We start from the raw sequence: 13111 nt of genomic DNA on the forward strand, positions 1-13111 counted from the left end.
CATAGAGACCACAAAGCTTATTAGCATCAACATTATGTAAGAATACAACACATATTAAAGAAATGCTACAGAACTTAACAATATAGTGTGGAGAATCGAAAATACAGTGGGTGCATTACCAATAAACTTTGATGTGTGAAAATTCAGTTGTCTCTTGCTGACCCATAACGACAAGATCTATAGTTTCTATGAATCTGAGTTACACTGATTCACCTTCATCTGGCAAAAGAGAGAATGGAAGGAGGGCAGGAGAGGAATCAGACTTCTGCAGGTTCTCCTGCTATATTTACCTGTAATTTCCAGACCCTTGGGATATGTTCCTGGATACCCTTCACTAGCCATGACCACCGTCACAGCTGCACTGTCTTCAAACCAAACTGGCATGGAACTAGACAACTTTTTATTGATAACCGCTTGCATAACTTCGTACAAATCACTCTTCAGCAGTGGAAGAATTACCTACAAAAATACAGATCAGCAAATTAAAGAAAACAATGTACATTGTTACATTTTCTTCATTGAGCTTTTAAAAATACTAATGCAACTGTAAAAAATAACATTAATAACAAAAATAACATGTCCATATACTGTATTTTCACACACACATACATACTGTGCATAATCTATGTACCTTTAAAAATACTCTTCCTTGAAGATAATTTCTACGGGTAAAAGAACTGCTACATATGGAGGGAAAAAAACAGAGGCCAAAGAATCCTATTTGTTATGAGGAATAGTCATGAAGGGTTTTGTTCCACTTGTCAACAGGGAGTGGGGAAAAGAAGTGTTCACTTCTTTAATACAGTAAAAAAAATCCAACTCCATTCCAGAAAGGATAGGAAAGTGCTGAGTTTCACTCAAGCTTACCCTTGTAAAACCCACATTTGAGTATAACCTGCTGAAATCTTCTCTGGAATGGAACAATTTCATAACAGACCTTCCCTCTTGAATAAACAAACCAAATATTTTAAATTCTAGTGCAATTCATTAATTATTCATCCAAAAGTTAGTTAGGAATAATGGTAGATGGTAACAGATTTTTCTCTTCCCGTAATGCCAAACTGTATCTACCTGGTACAAAATAACTCACCTGACATTCTGGGTCACCAAATCTACAGTTAAACTCAAGAACTTTAGGTCCATCTTTGGTAAGCATTAATCCAGCATAAAGCACACCTAGAATAAAAAATTATATGAGAAGCTATCTAAGCAACTGCATAGGTCATCTGTTTTGAATCTATTCTAGTGTTAAAATGGATGCGCCCTATGCTCATTTAAAGGTAGGATGTTAACACTTGAGAAATGTTAAAAATAAATCAGGCAGAAATAGTTGTGGTTAAAATTTTGCAGCTTATTTTCAAATGTTTTCCTTTCTGTTCTTCCTTACTTGATGTTACACTGTTAATGAAATGATATTCACTGATTTCAATGGACTCTTAAATCAAGCCAATGATACCAAATCCAGCTTCCAAATTCATCAGTTATCATCCTTAACTTACAGTGTAAGTTAGGCCTATAAAGAGGACAAAGTAAAAAAAAAGTCTTTCACCTTATGATTAAAAACCCAAACTTTCGTACATACCAAAATAGGGGACACCTTCTTTCCTCATGCCATCAACAGTTTTCTGAAGAACAGTATCTCTTATTTTCTGCAGTAAATCTTTAGAAATCTATTAAAGCAGGATTAGAAAACAGTGGTTGTAAAAAGGGAGTGCATGATTTTTCCTGTGACAGCTAGTGTTTTTAAGAGCCAAGCAGAACACTTGGATGGCCTCTTGCTCACTCCAAAACATTTCATACAATGGAAAGCTAGTATTTTTTTTCTCTCTCCTCAGACAACATGCCACAGCATTAATACAAATGTTCGCATTTCTTCAGACACTTTTCCATGCTTAGATCTACATGTGCAAGCAATCCCACTGGCTTCACTGGAGCAAACCATTTGCACAGATACACTGGAATTTACAAAGACAAATCACAGCTGGGAAGCATAGTGATCAATGATCACATTTTATTCAATAAACAAAATTAATAGCTTTATAGAGGAACAAACCCCGTATTTTTTAAAAATAAAAAAGAAAATTCACTGGCCATGACATAGGTGAAGAAAGAGAAAAGTAAGTCCTTTTGCATATGGAAGTTCCTTGCCAAGCAAAAATGTGTCATTAGTTTAGTTCGGCACAAGCTAAAAATATGGTTTTAAATACTTGGTTCTAATGATCAGTATTTCGCAACACTTAAAAAACAAATAAAAATACAAGGTTGCAGAAATAACAACACTTCCACCTTTATAATTAAAAGTAATGGGTAATGGAGTAAAAATATCATCCTCTCCAGAGAAACAAATTTATTAAGTTATGGACTTTACTTGACTGTGTCTGTTTTAGGCAACTCTTTCCATCCACAAGAGCTCACTCTCTCTGTTCATTACAGCGGAACTAAAAATTCACACATGCTTTCAACAGTAGAGCTGTACTACAGCTGTAGTGAAACATCTCCTTATCAATACAGTTTTACCTGAGGTGCTGGGGAATAAGCTCCCATCCCTCCAGTGTTAGGGCCTTCATCTCCATCCATTAATCGCTTGTGGTCCTGGGCTGGAGGCATGGGAGCAACTGTGACGCCATCAGTGAAACATAAGCACTAGAAAACAAGGAGAATAATTAAAACTCCAGTGTATGATTAAAATTAAAGTGCAAAAGTGCAAATATATTCGAATTTCAATGTTGCAAATGAATATTTAAGAGTATAAATTCTGTCTTCCTGATAAAACAAACTACAGTATTCTAAATATTTCCCTTTTCCCTCAGGAAGCAGTGCCTCATTTTGGTGTGACCATCCTACAGAAATTACCTTTAATATAACATACATCAGTAGTTGTACTGAAAAGAAAAAAGGTTAAAAAAAAAAAAAAATTAAAATACTCCACAATTGAAGCTACTTCTTCCCCCCCCACTTCCTTCCCCCTGTCCCAGAAGGCATTACATTCCTTTCAAGATTTCCTTTTCCTTGCTGATAATACTATTTACTTTTGATTTATTTATAAATTACTTATATAGCAGATGCTTTTATGCTCAATATCTTCATAGCAATAAGCCTGCTGGCATCTTCTGTAACTGGATGATGATCTGCACTGTCTGGACTACTGCTAGCAGCACTCAAAAACATTTTATAGTGCTAATCAAAAAAACAAGCAAGGATTCCCCTACAAAACCTGAAAATGCCAAAATATTAATATATTAAAAACTACAGTCATTTGTGGAAGGTGAGTTATTTTGACAGGTAAGGCAAGCAGTACGTTTTCTTCATGTTGTCAGTCACCACAGGAAAAAACCCTTTAAACTGTGTGTTTATATTATTGTGTTATATTACAGTAAGTCTGCTAGTATTCTAAGAACTAATTAAGAGCATTACATATTTTCCACCAGAGAATGAAGATCCGGATAACCCCTTAGTTCCTAAAAAGGTCAAGCCAACCAGGAAGGAATAAGGATGACCAATATCTGCACATCTAATTTCTTCAGGCAGGAAACCAGACTATGAAAAGATTGGCAACAGTTGGAGATGACGGCTTACTTTATAAATACCACCACCTCCAAGATGAATGTTCACAACATCCAGCATAAGTCAATTCCAGCTCTAGGACTCAGGAACTTGAGCTGGTACTTGGCTGTTCTACTTTGTGTGATGCAGGTATCAAGTTGCCCTGCCACCTCAAAACCTAGGCTCTAATTCACCTTTTCTCCTTCACACTCTGCTAATTAAACCAGATATACTTTTTTAAACGAAGGAGCTCAATCACCTTATAATGAAGGAAATGTTCTCTCTACATCTGCAGAGTAAATCAACACTGTCAAAACATTCATCAGCCTTTGGTTTCAGGTCCTTTGTCCCCAGGTGCACTTCCACACTGCAATATCTCTGGCAATGAAACCGGTTAAAGAGGATCCTGCCTGCGCCTGTCTTGAGTTGATTGTTCCCTTGCTCCAGAGGAGTTTACTGCTCCCTCATGATGCAGTTCAACATATTCTCTTCATCAGCAAAGCTGATTAAAGAAAATCTCCATCCTCCCTTACTGCCAGCCATTCCCTGCCCTGCTCTGCACTTCACCATCCTGTTACTGTACTGATTCAAATGGCACTGTGCTCTAAACCACAACACAGAAAACATGCAACGTGGTGTTGTTGATTTCTTTGAAAAAAGGTTTTTAGGTTGTAGCTTCATGAACAGGTAACTAATATAACTGAATCAAAGCCAAATGGCAGTGAAGAGATAGCAATATGGAAAGGAAGGGACATCTTATACTGTCTCTGCTGTCAGAGAAATCATAACACGGAACTGCACACTCATTGACACTCAAAATTTTTAAGGTTTGATTTTTTTCCCATGTGGCAACAGCTGATTACTGTTTATTTTTTTAAATTTGAATTATTTTAACAGACTGCAGGAAGTTTGGTTCTTAACACAGCTGTCTAATTAATACAATTTTATTTATAAACAGATAACTGTTTTTAAGTAATAAAATCCTACACACCCCTGCTGTAGGTAGTCACACAGTGTTTCCTAAATAGTTTAGAACAGGTATAATCAAAGTGTTACAGTGAGATGCACACTTACAGAAACTTCTTCTCCTTCAAGAAGTTCTTCAACAACAACAGTTTCCCCAGCTATGCCAAAAGTCTTATCCTACAGTAAAAACAAAACCTTAGTTCTGTTTCAGTTATTTTAAACTATTCAAAATGCAACAAGAACAAATATTTTTAGTACAGCAAGAAAAATGCAACACAGTTTTGAGACTATTAATCCATTCTCCACCCTGGGTATGTCAGCAATGGTAAAATCTTTGCTCCTTTTTTTCTGCTTGTTGTTAAATAAATGCAGATTTTATGCTTGAGTATTTTTAAATTGCAGATGATATTTATAACTTACTGAGCAATTCCTCATGCTCTACCTTCTGAAGTTTGCATCCGTGATACTGGACTAATCCCAATGACTGTCAAGACTATAATCTGAACTTTACTTTATAAGCAAGTGAAATTCTATAGAATACATTGGAAAGGGGCAATATTTTCATATTCCAGTGCAATGTTTTAACACTGACTGCATATTCAGGCAATTAAGAACAACCAACCCCGACTGACAAGAAAATTTTGTGTGTCTACCAGACTCTCTAACATACATTTTTTTGGTTCAAGACATTGGGCCACATGTTAAGACATGTATTTACCCAATAACCATACACACACAATAAAATATGAGTGCAGACCCTATATTCTAACTCTTGAAACAGAAGTGTCTCTGACAGTATCTCCTGTGAATCAGCATAGCTCCACTGAATTGTAAGATGCTGTGCTGCTGACACCAGCTAAGGACCTGACCTGTATGCATCGTATTTTCCAGCTCTATGTTCCTAACTGTTCAGATTAAATTGCTTCATTTTGCTGCTCTTCAGATTTTGATGGTCCTAATATATTTGTTGAATATCCTACCTAAATGTATACTTAACTTGAAATAATTCCACTGGAATTTTACTGCACATTTAAGTGCGTGTGACTGGAGTCCTAAAGCTGATGTGGCTTGCAAGATCCAGCTCAATAACAGTGTTAGTATTACAGCACTGTAGTATCTGTTTGATGGCAGCAGTCTCAAAAACGGTAAAAAAACCCCAAACAATTAGAAATACATATGGAAATAAGTGTGGGTTTTCATTAAGAATTATTTTATTCAGTCTATAGGAACAATGCCTAGAAAGAGTACCCTGCCCCAAGCAATAAATATGACAGAGCTTCCTAGCTGTCCAAATAATGGATAAAAGATTTGATGTCTTTTAGTCAAGTTCCTGTTACATAGAAATAAAGAATATCTTTGAAACTCTGAGATGGTTAACAACTTATTTTGTGTGAGAACTCCTCCAGTTAGTGCATGACATTTCTACTCACCTGCATGATTTCAGTAACAGCTTTGCAGGCTTCTTCCTTGTTTGAAGCCACAATTACTCCTTTGCCAGCTGCCAGGCCACTAGCCTTTACAACTAAAGCAGGGAAGTTTGCACTTCAAAGACGGAGAAGAGAGATTCAACAGTAAACACTCTGTATTGCAAATACATTTTGCAGGCATTTTGAACATTTCAATAGATGAAAGATCAAAATACTTATCAGTTTTCATAGCAACCATTTTGCCTTATTGAATAACACACAAATAAAAACAAGGCTTCTCTTGTTATGCTATGCCTATGAAGGATTTCTGCCTCCTGTTTTTTCCCCACCACTGAATTTCATTACTGTTCTGAAAGTTTGCTTTCCTTTTAATAATTTACTGTTGTGTCATTTTTGGGTCACCTGGATTGTATTTTGATGAGTAGATCATAATTTGCTGTGTAAGTCTCCAATGCAGAATTTATATTCGTGGAGAAAAGGTACAAAGAAGGCAGAATATATGACTATCAGTCTGCAAGCTGGGTTTCCACAGTAGGCAAAATAAAAGCTTGTCCTATATTCTCCTGTAAACTGAACACTGAATTTTATTTTCATTTTAGAGCAGTAAATAAGAACCATCTAATTGTCAGACCTATTGTGGTGTGATAGTGTCATATCAGATTATCCTTTAAAACCTCTACAGATGTTCTATCACAGCCAAAAGTATTAATACATTAGTAATCATCTGATTGTTTTGGATACCTAGCACATTGTACTTTGCTGTAAAAAAAATAATTTCTAAAACGACAAAAATTTTACCTGTTAATAAAGCTACATGCTGCTTTAGGATCAGTAAAAGATTTCCATCTCGCAGTTGGGATCTCATGACGATCCAAAAAGGCTTTGGTAAAGCTCTTACTGGACTCCAGCTGAGCTGCCTTTGCTGTTGGACCAAAACACCTTACTCCAGCTGCTGTCAAGTCATCAACAATTCCTAAAAATGACAACACAAAAAAAATTTGTAAATCACCAGATGATTTATAGGAGACAGGTAGTCCAAGTCTACAGATGCACTGATTCACTGGAACAAGTATGTCAGGAATGATAAGCCATATATATCTATGGGCCTATTTTATCAGATGGGCCTTAGATGCATTCTTCACTGTAATCATGAGCAGGTAACCCTGCAATATCTGGGGCTAAGAAGATCTGCTGCATTTGGTAAGCGATGACAATCCCCCCTTGTTTTATTAAGAGCTTTTAGCCACAAAGTCGACATTAGCCTTTTGTGAAGATGACAACTGTTGATCATGTAACAGGTTAAAACATAAAAATTGTCAGCATGTTTATTATTTTTTTTAACCAAGTCTCAAATTATTATTATTTCAAAAAATGAAAAATCCATAGGAAAATCAAAACTCTAGTTAAGGTTCCTATATGGAAACACTTCGATACCTCTTTTACTAATCCCAAGCACTTAAAAAGAAATTGAATATTTAAGGATATTTTAACTGTTATATAGCTCACACAGCACCCTTCAGAAATTCATTTTCATCACAGCACAACCCTGAATTTCAGGGAGAATCTGTTTTCATTCCTACTGAAGACACTCAGATACTGTGAGTGGTGTACAGAAGATGGCGACTAAAATTTACTTTTCTTCCTAAATTATGAAGGCTATGAATTTTAGCTTGCTTTCTCTTACCAGCAGCAAGAGGAACCTCTGGACCAACCACGACCAGCCTGATCTCCTGATCTCTGCAGAACTGGGCAAGTGCAGCATGATTGCTGACTGAAACAGCTGTCAAAGATACAAAAGGGCGGTAAGACTACATTCATTACTGTTGCTTAGCACTTATTTATCACATAACACTGAAGCAGCATTTTCATCAGTCTCACATTCTTGAATGGCATGTCACTGTGAATCTGGAAGAGTGAGGAAAACACTAATATATAGACTTACACACAAGGCTGAGCCCAATACACCACCAAAGCCAAAGCACAGGCTGTGGTTTGACATGCATTGTCACCCCATCTTGCTTTTGAAGGTGAGAAAAGAAGTTTTGGGTTTCCCTACATTGCCATACAGTAAACTGGTTTCATCTCTAGGAAAATCCTGTTTGCCAGCACAAGAAGCATCATAAAGGATCCAAGTGAAAAATAACTCACAAGCAAAAAAAATATATATGTTTTTCAGCCAGTCTCCTCCCTGAGTAGGGTCACCATGAAGCTTTACACGTTTGTGTCATCATGGCGTAGGGGACAGGAACAACACAGGAACAACTGGGTGGTGGTGGAATTGCAACTGCTTTCTTCTTTCCTTCTTTCTGTAGTCCCAGCTAAAAACTGCCGCACTAAACTGACCCCACTGAAACAAAGGGGAATCTGAACATTTTTTCTTACATTAGGCTGAATTTAACAAGGGTAGGTGCTGTAATTATGGGTGAGGATATTTGGTCTTAGGTTTTTAAGACCGTTATCTTTCCATAAACAAACATTTAATATGACCATACTTGGAATACCAAAAACTGTATAAACAAAAGAAAAAGCTTGCATGAAAGACAATCATGTCAAGTCTCGTGATAAAAAATTTACGCAAAGGCAATGTAATGCCACTGCTTTTATCAAGAATAAATAAAGCCAAAGTCTACAGAGGATGGGAATACGGACATGGAGAGAGCCAAAAAAGCAGGGAGCGTGGCCTGGCATGGATTGGCTGACTCTGTGGGGAGGAGACTAACACATCAGGGCACAAAGCTGGCAGAGGGGGCACAGTACAGCACAGCACAGCCCCTCCTTGCAGCTGGACTACTTTGTTTTAAGTTTTGTCTGTGAACTTCTGTTAATGACTCTACTGGCAAGCATGCCAGAAGCTGATGGTCTCTTACAGCTAGTTTCTGGGGAAGTGATGAGAGAGAAAGGAGAGGCAGTGATACTGCAGTTTCTGATGGACAAACAGACACGATTCTGCGTCAGTGCCCGCTGTGCTCCTGCCATCCTGTATGAATAAATTGCCTGCTTCCACAAGAGAAGCAGCTATTTCTGCCTAAGAGATGGCATAAAAGCAACTATCTGAAACCTACATTTTGGTTATTTACCCTATTTGGGTGGAGTGGGGTTAAAAACCAGCCTGAATACTAATAAAAATTACCTCCTTGATACCTATTTAATAGTTCAATCATGTTGTTCCACCAACATTTGTAAGTAAGGAGAAGCAAAGGCCTTTGACTTCTGTGTGCAATTTATGCCAATTGACTTCTGGCTCACAAGAGAGCAAAAACAAAAGCATAACACACTTGGCTTTAAAGTACTGATTAACATAAAGGTCAATATTGTCTTTCAGTCCCATGGGGCTGTTGTGAAAGCAGCTGGAGAACAGCAGATCCTGACGAAGAGGAAGGGAGCTCTGGTGGGCAACTGAAGAGGGACAACCCCTGTTCCCTGCAAGATTAATCCACGTGAAGGGGAGCAGGGAAAGGAAAGAGCCCACCAGGTGATTGAGCTTTTCATCCCCAATTCTCTTGTCACAGGTGTGATCTACTATTGTATCAACAGTGAATATGGCACAAGATTTATATGATGTGGAAATGTCCTACTAACAAACAGAAAGGAATAAATTACATTGTTGATATATAATTTTAACTTTCCCCCCAAACATAATTTTCCTCAGCATGTAGACTGAAAGGGGACATTTCTGTAGCTGTGTTTCATTTCTCAAAACGACAGCTAAACATTCCTTTCAAACCAGACAGAAGGACCTTGGACCAAGGTTTTTCAAGCTGGAGCTTAAAGTTAAGAGTATAAGTTACACTGACAGCTGAAATGTGATGGAAGGAGGTGTCAGGATGCTAAAGTCCATTCACAGACATGCATATGTCTACCTGCGGATTCAGCGAACCATTCTGTAAGCTTCGGGCACCAAAACTGACCTGCTAATTAAATATAAATTTAATATAAAATTATATTTAGTCACTCCACCTAAATCTGTCTTTATTGTCAGAAACAATTACTGACTCACATTAACCATGAAAACTTTTTTTTTTTAACTTAGATACAGACAAAGTTTGAAGGATTTAAGGTTATTTGTAATTTTAAGCTCACCTTTATATGTTTCGGAAATCATCTGAGAATCACAGTTGCAATGCTAATTAAAGGCAATCTCATGAACCATGAAAGGAGGATGAACTTTCAGAGCCAAATCTTGATTATACCAAAAAACCAAGAAACAATGGTAGCAGTTTCACAGACATTGTTGCCCAGGCTCACACAATATAATAGGCCTCACATGATTCTGTAAAGCTGTTTTCCATTTTTTACCCTGGGTTAAAATGTAGACCCTAGTCGTAGGACTAAAATGCCTGAGTGGATAAAACATATTGTTTCCTTAAAAACCAAACTCTTCACAAATTCTAGATTCTTCCCTCCCCCTGGTTGGCTGAGGATTTCTCTCCCAAAGTACATGTGAGCCCATAGTCTAAAACCAAAAGATTTTAGTATACACAGTAGATTTCATGGACCTGGCTCGAGCATTATTATGCACATGCTCAAATATTTTCCACTGTTGAGGGTGCAATATTTTTTATGGAATAACAAGGTGAGAGAAAAGCACAGCAGTTTGTAAAAGATACCACTTGGGAAAAAATACTGAAATTAAAATTCTGCAGGCCATACAGACTGGCATTGACTCCATTTTGCACAAGGGTAAAGACTTTTGTTTGCCCTTCAGAGATGAGAAGGAAACATGACTTTCCTGTCAGGCTCTTCCTTGGGCTCTCTCCTCAGAGGCCAAATAGAACAAAAAACTACTTACGATACTGTGACTAGTCAAAGAAATTAAGGACAAAGTTATTTAAACAGCCTGTAATTAAGCATTCCAATGGAATTAAATACGATAATTACCTGCTGTACAACAATCTGACAGGATTCATGTTTCCACATGAGATGGTAACAAAAAAAAGATTTTACTCACATACAAATACGAGTGCAGAAAATTGATGTGTATCATTCGTATTCACATGCATACTATGTTAACTTTAATTCTGTATGTTATCACATTTTAAAGTGGAAACTTAAGTCGGTTGTTTAAAGTACCTAACTCAGAATCTGTTATATAAAGGACACAAGACGGGAATCTCTGAGTAATTACCCCTGGTTTTATACCGATTCATTGTGTGCCTCCAGGCAAGCACCTTAAACCAGTGGGTTTTTTTTTAAATGCAGCACATAATTTTGGATGCTCAATTTGAAATACCTTAAGCTTGATTTCTCAAAACTAATGACTATGAATAGTTTCAATTACAGCCAGTCAGAGCTTAACATATTAAGCTACAAGCTCAAAATAGGCAGTCAGTACAAAGAGAGAAACATTTGAAAATAACCTTAACTTCTTAAGGTCACTAAGACAAAGGAATGAATGTTCTTCTATGGTTGAACATTTCAAGTGAGAAAGTATCTGAGAATATCGTAGTGAATTCAGTACTTTAGGTGCTGGCACTTGCTTGAGGCACTTTTCAGCTGTTCACCAACCAGCTGTAGAACTGCAGTGGGTACCAAGAGAAACCACCACCCTTTCCCTGCTAGGCTGCTGGGAGGTGGGAGCCACAACAGCTATCCTGAGCTGTATTCCCCGAGGAACGTGCATCCGACAGATGGAGTTTTGGCTGCATCCTTCATCCCCAAACCTAAAGAATTAGGTATCACAACTGAGATCATATAAAATGAGTGGTAGTTGCACAAGGCTTGGCTCAGACATTTTTTTGTTCTTAACTGCATTTATATGATCAATTTCACATGTCCAAAATGTTAAAAAATAGTAATCATAATAATTGCATTACAGCTGTGATTTCAGATTGATGAATAGAACAACTTACTGGTTATCAAATTGAAAAATGGTATTTTTTTGGTTTTACCTGAATTGGAAATTTTTCCATTATCAGCTGTTCCTGCATTTCCTGGAGCAACAAACACATGCTTTACATGTGGAGACTGGGCCAGCTTCCAGGCCAGCGCATGCTCTCTCCCTCCACTGCCAATAACAAGCACTCGATCGGCCATTAGTCTGCATAAAACCAGAAGCAAAACAGCCAGAATTAGCGGCGTGAGGTTAGGAAAGCAAGAGCTTCACAGACCACGGTTTTAAGTGTTGGGTGCAACACAGCTCACACAGAGGTGAATGTCACTTTGTTTCAGGCAACAGTATTTCTATAAGGGTTTTGTTGGTTTAAAAAAAAAACGAGAGATGTACATGAAAATGGATAACTGAATCAGATGTGATATAAACTAAATGTTGAAGATTGAACTGCTCCAGAACACAGAAGTAACCTGGAGGGCAACTCATCCCGGTTTTCCTTTAGTCAGATTGGCAACTACTCCAAGTTATATAGAAGTCTGTGATATATGAAAAACCCTTATGATGTCCAGGCTGTGATGTGTAGCCTACAGAAATTCCTGGAGAATCCAAGTATGCAAAGAGCAAAGCCCATTTGATGAACTAACTGTATGAACACAGTATTACAGTGTTAAGAGCTGAATGGGACCACTCAAGAGTTTTAAGAGGCAGTATCTAAAAGAGCTCTAAATACTTTATGAAGAGGAAAGGCTAAGAGTGATGAGACAGGGAAATCAACTTCCACCTCTGGCTTTCCTTAGGAGAGAACAACCACGAGGCAAACAACAGGGAAGACCAGGTGTCATTAATAAAGGAGCTGGCTCAGAGAAGGTACTGCTGGACATCCACTCCTCTCTCCCATTCCACAGAGTTTTAGAAAAACACATTAACACTCTCTTGGCCTGTGGAAATAGGTGTAGGAACGAAGGCTGCAATTTCATTACAATCTTAAACTGTCCAAAACCTTTTCAGCAGTTTAGAAACAAAATGGTCACAAAAATGAAATGAAATCTCTCAGTTTTGCTCTCCCTATGTCATTACTTGTGTGTGTACACCTAATGTACACATATTGGACTGATGCCAATATTACAATTTTTTCTTTGAGCAGCTTTGAAAGTTAGCCTTTGCTTTTTAAGACATATTACTTCTACGCATATTCTCTACATATTTACTGAAGTATGTCACCTCAAAACTGCTATCCCGACAATGATATCACACAGCTAGCAAGGGAATAGAAGAGTTCGCTTTCACTGAAAAAACACACTGGAATTCAGAAAATAGCATAATAAAGAAATAAGTAAGTACATAA

General features: G+C 37.5%; 1 protein-coding gene across 5 annotated transcripts in view; it reads right to left on the reverse strand.

Moving 5' to 3' along the window:
* The window catches only part of GART (phosphoribosylglycinamide formyltransferase, phosphoribosylglycinamide synthetase, phosphoribosylaminoimidazole synthetase), a 39868-nt gene that overhangs the window by 19428 nt on the left and 7329 nt on the right, over window positions 1–13111 (reverse strand). For 3 of the 5 annotated variants that reach the window (XM_074814263.1, XM_074814265.1, XM_074814264.1), the window contains 10 exons: window positions 11825–11973; window positions 9797–9847; window positions 7621–7716; window positions 6735–6909; window positions 5940–6051; window positions 4618–4686; window positions 2518–2643; window positions 1583–1670; window positions 1091–1176; window positions 291–459 (listed from right to left, as the gene is read on the reverse strand). In XM_074814263.1, coding sequence (XP_074670364.1) covers window positions 291–459; window positions 1091–1176; window positions 1583–1670; window positions 2518–2643; window positions 4618–4686; window positions 5940–6051; window positions 6735–6909; window positions 7621–7716; window positions 9797–9847; window positions 11825–11973 — 1121 coding nt within the window. The remainder of the gene's footprint in view (window positions 1–290; window positions 460–1090; window positions 1177–1582; window positions 1671–2517; window positions 2644–4617; window positions 4687–5939; window positions 6052–6734; window positions 6910–7620; window positions 7717–9796; window positions 9848–11824; window positions 11974–13111) is intronic. The other 2 variants (XM_074814266.1, XM_074814267.1) reach the window with 1 other exon arrangement.

Source organism: Strix aluco, chromosome 2 (genome assembly GCF_031877795.1).
Source record: "Strix aluco isolate bStrAlu1 chromosome 2, bStrAlu1.hap1, whole genome shotgun sequence".
NCBI classification, from domain to species: Eukaryota; Metazoa; Chordata; class Aves; order Strigiformes; family Strigidae; genus Strix; species Strix aluco.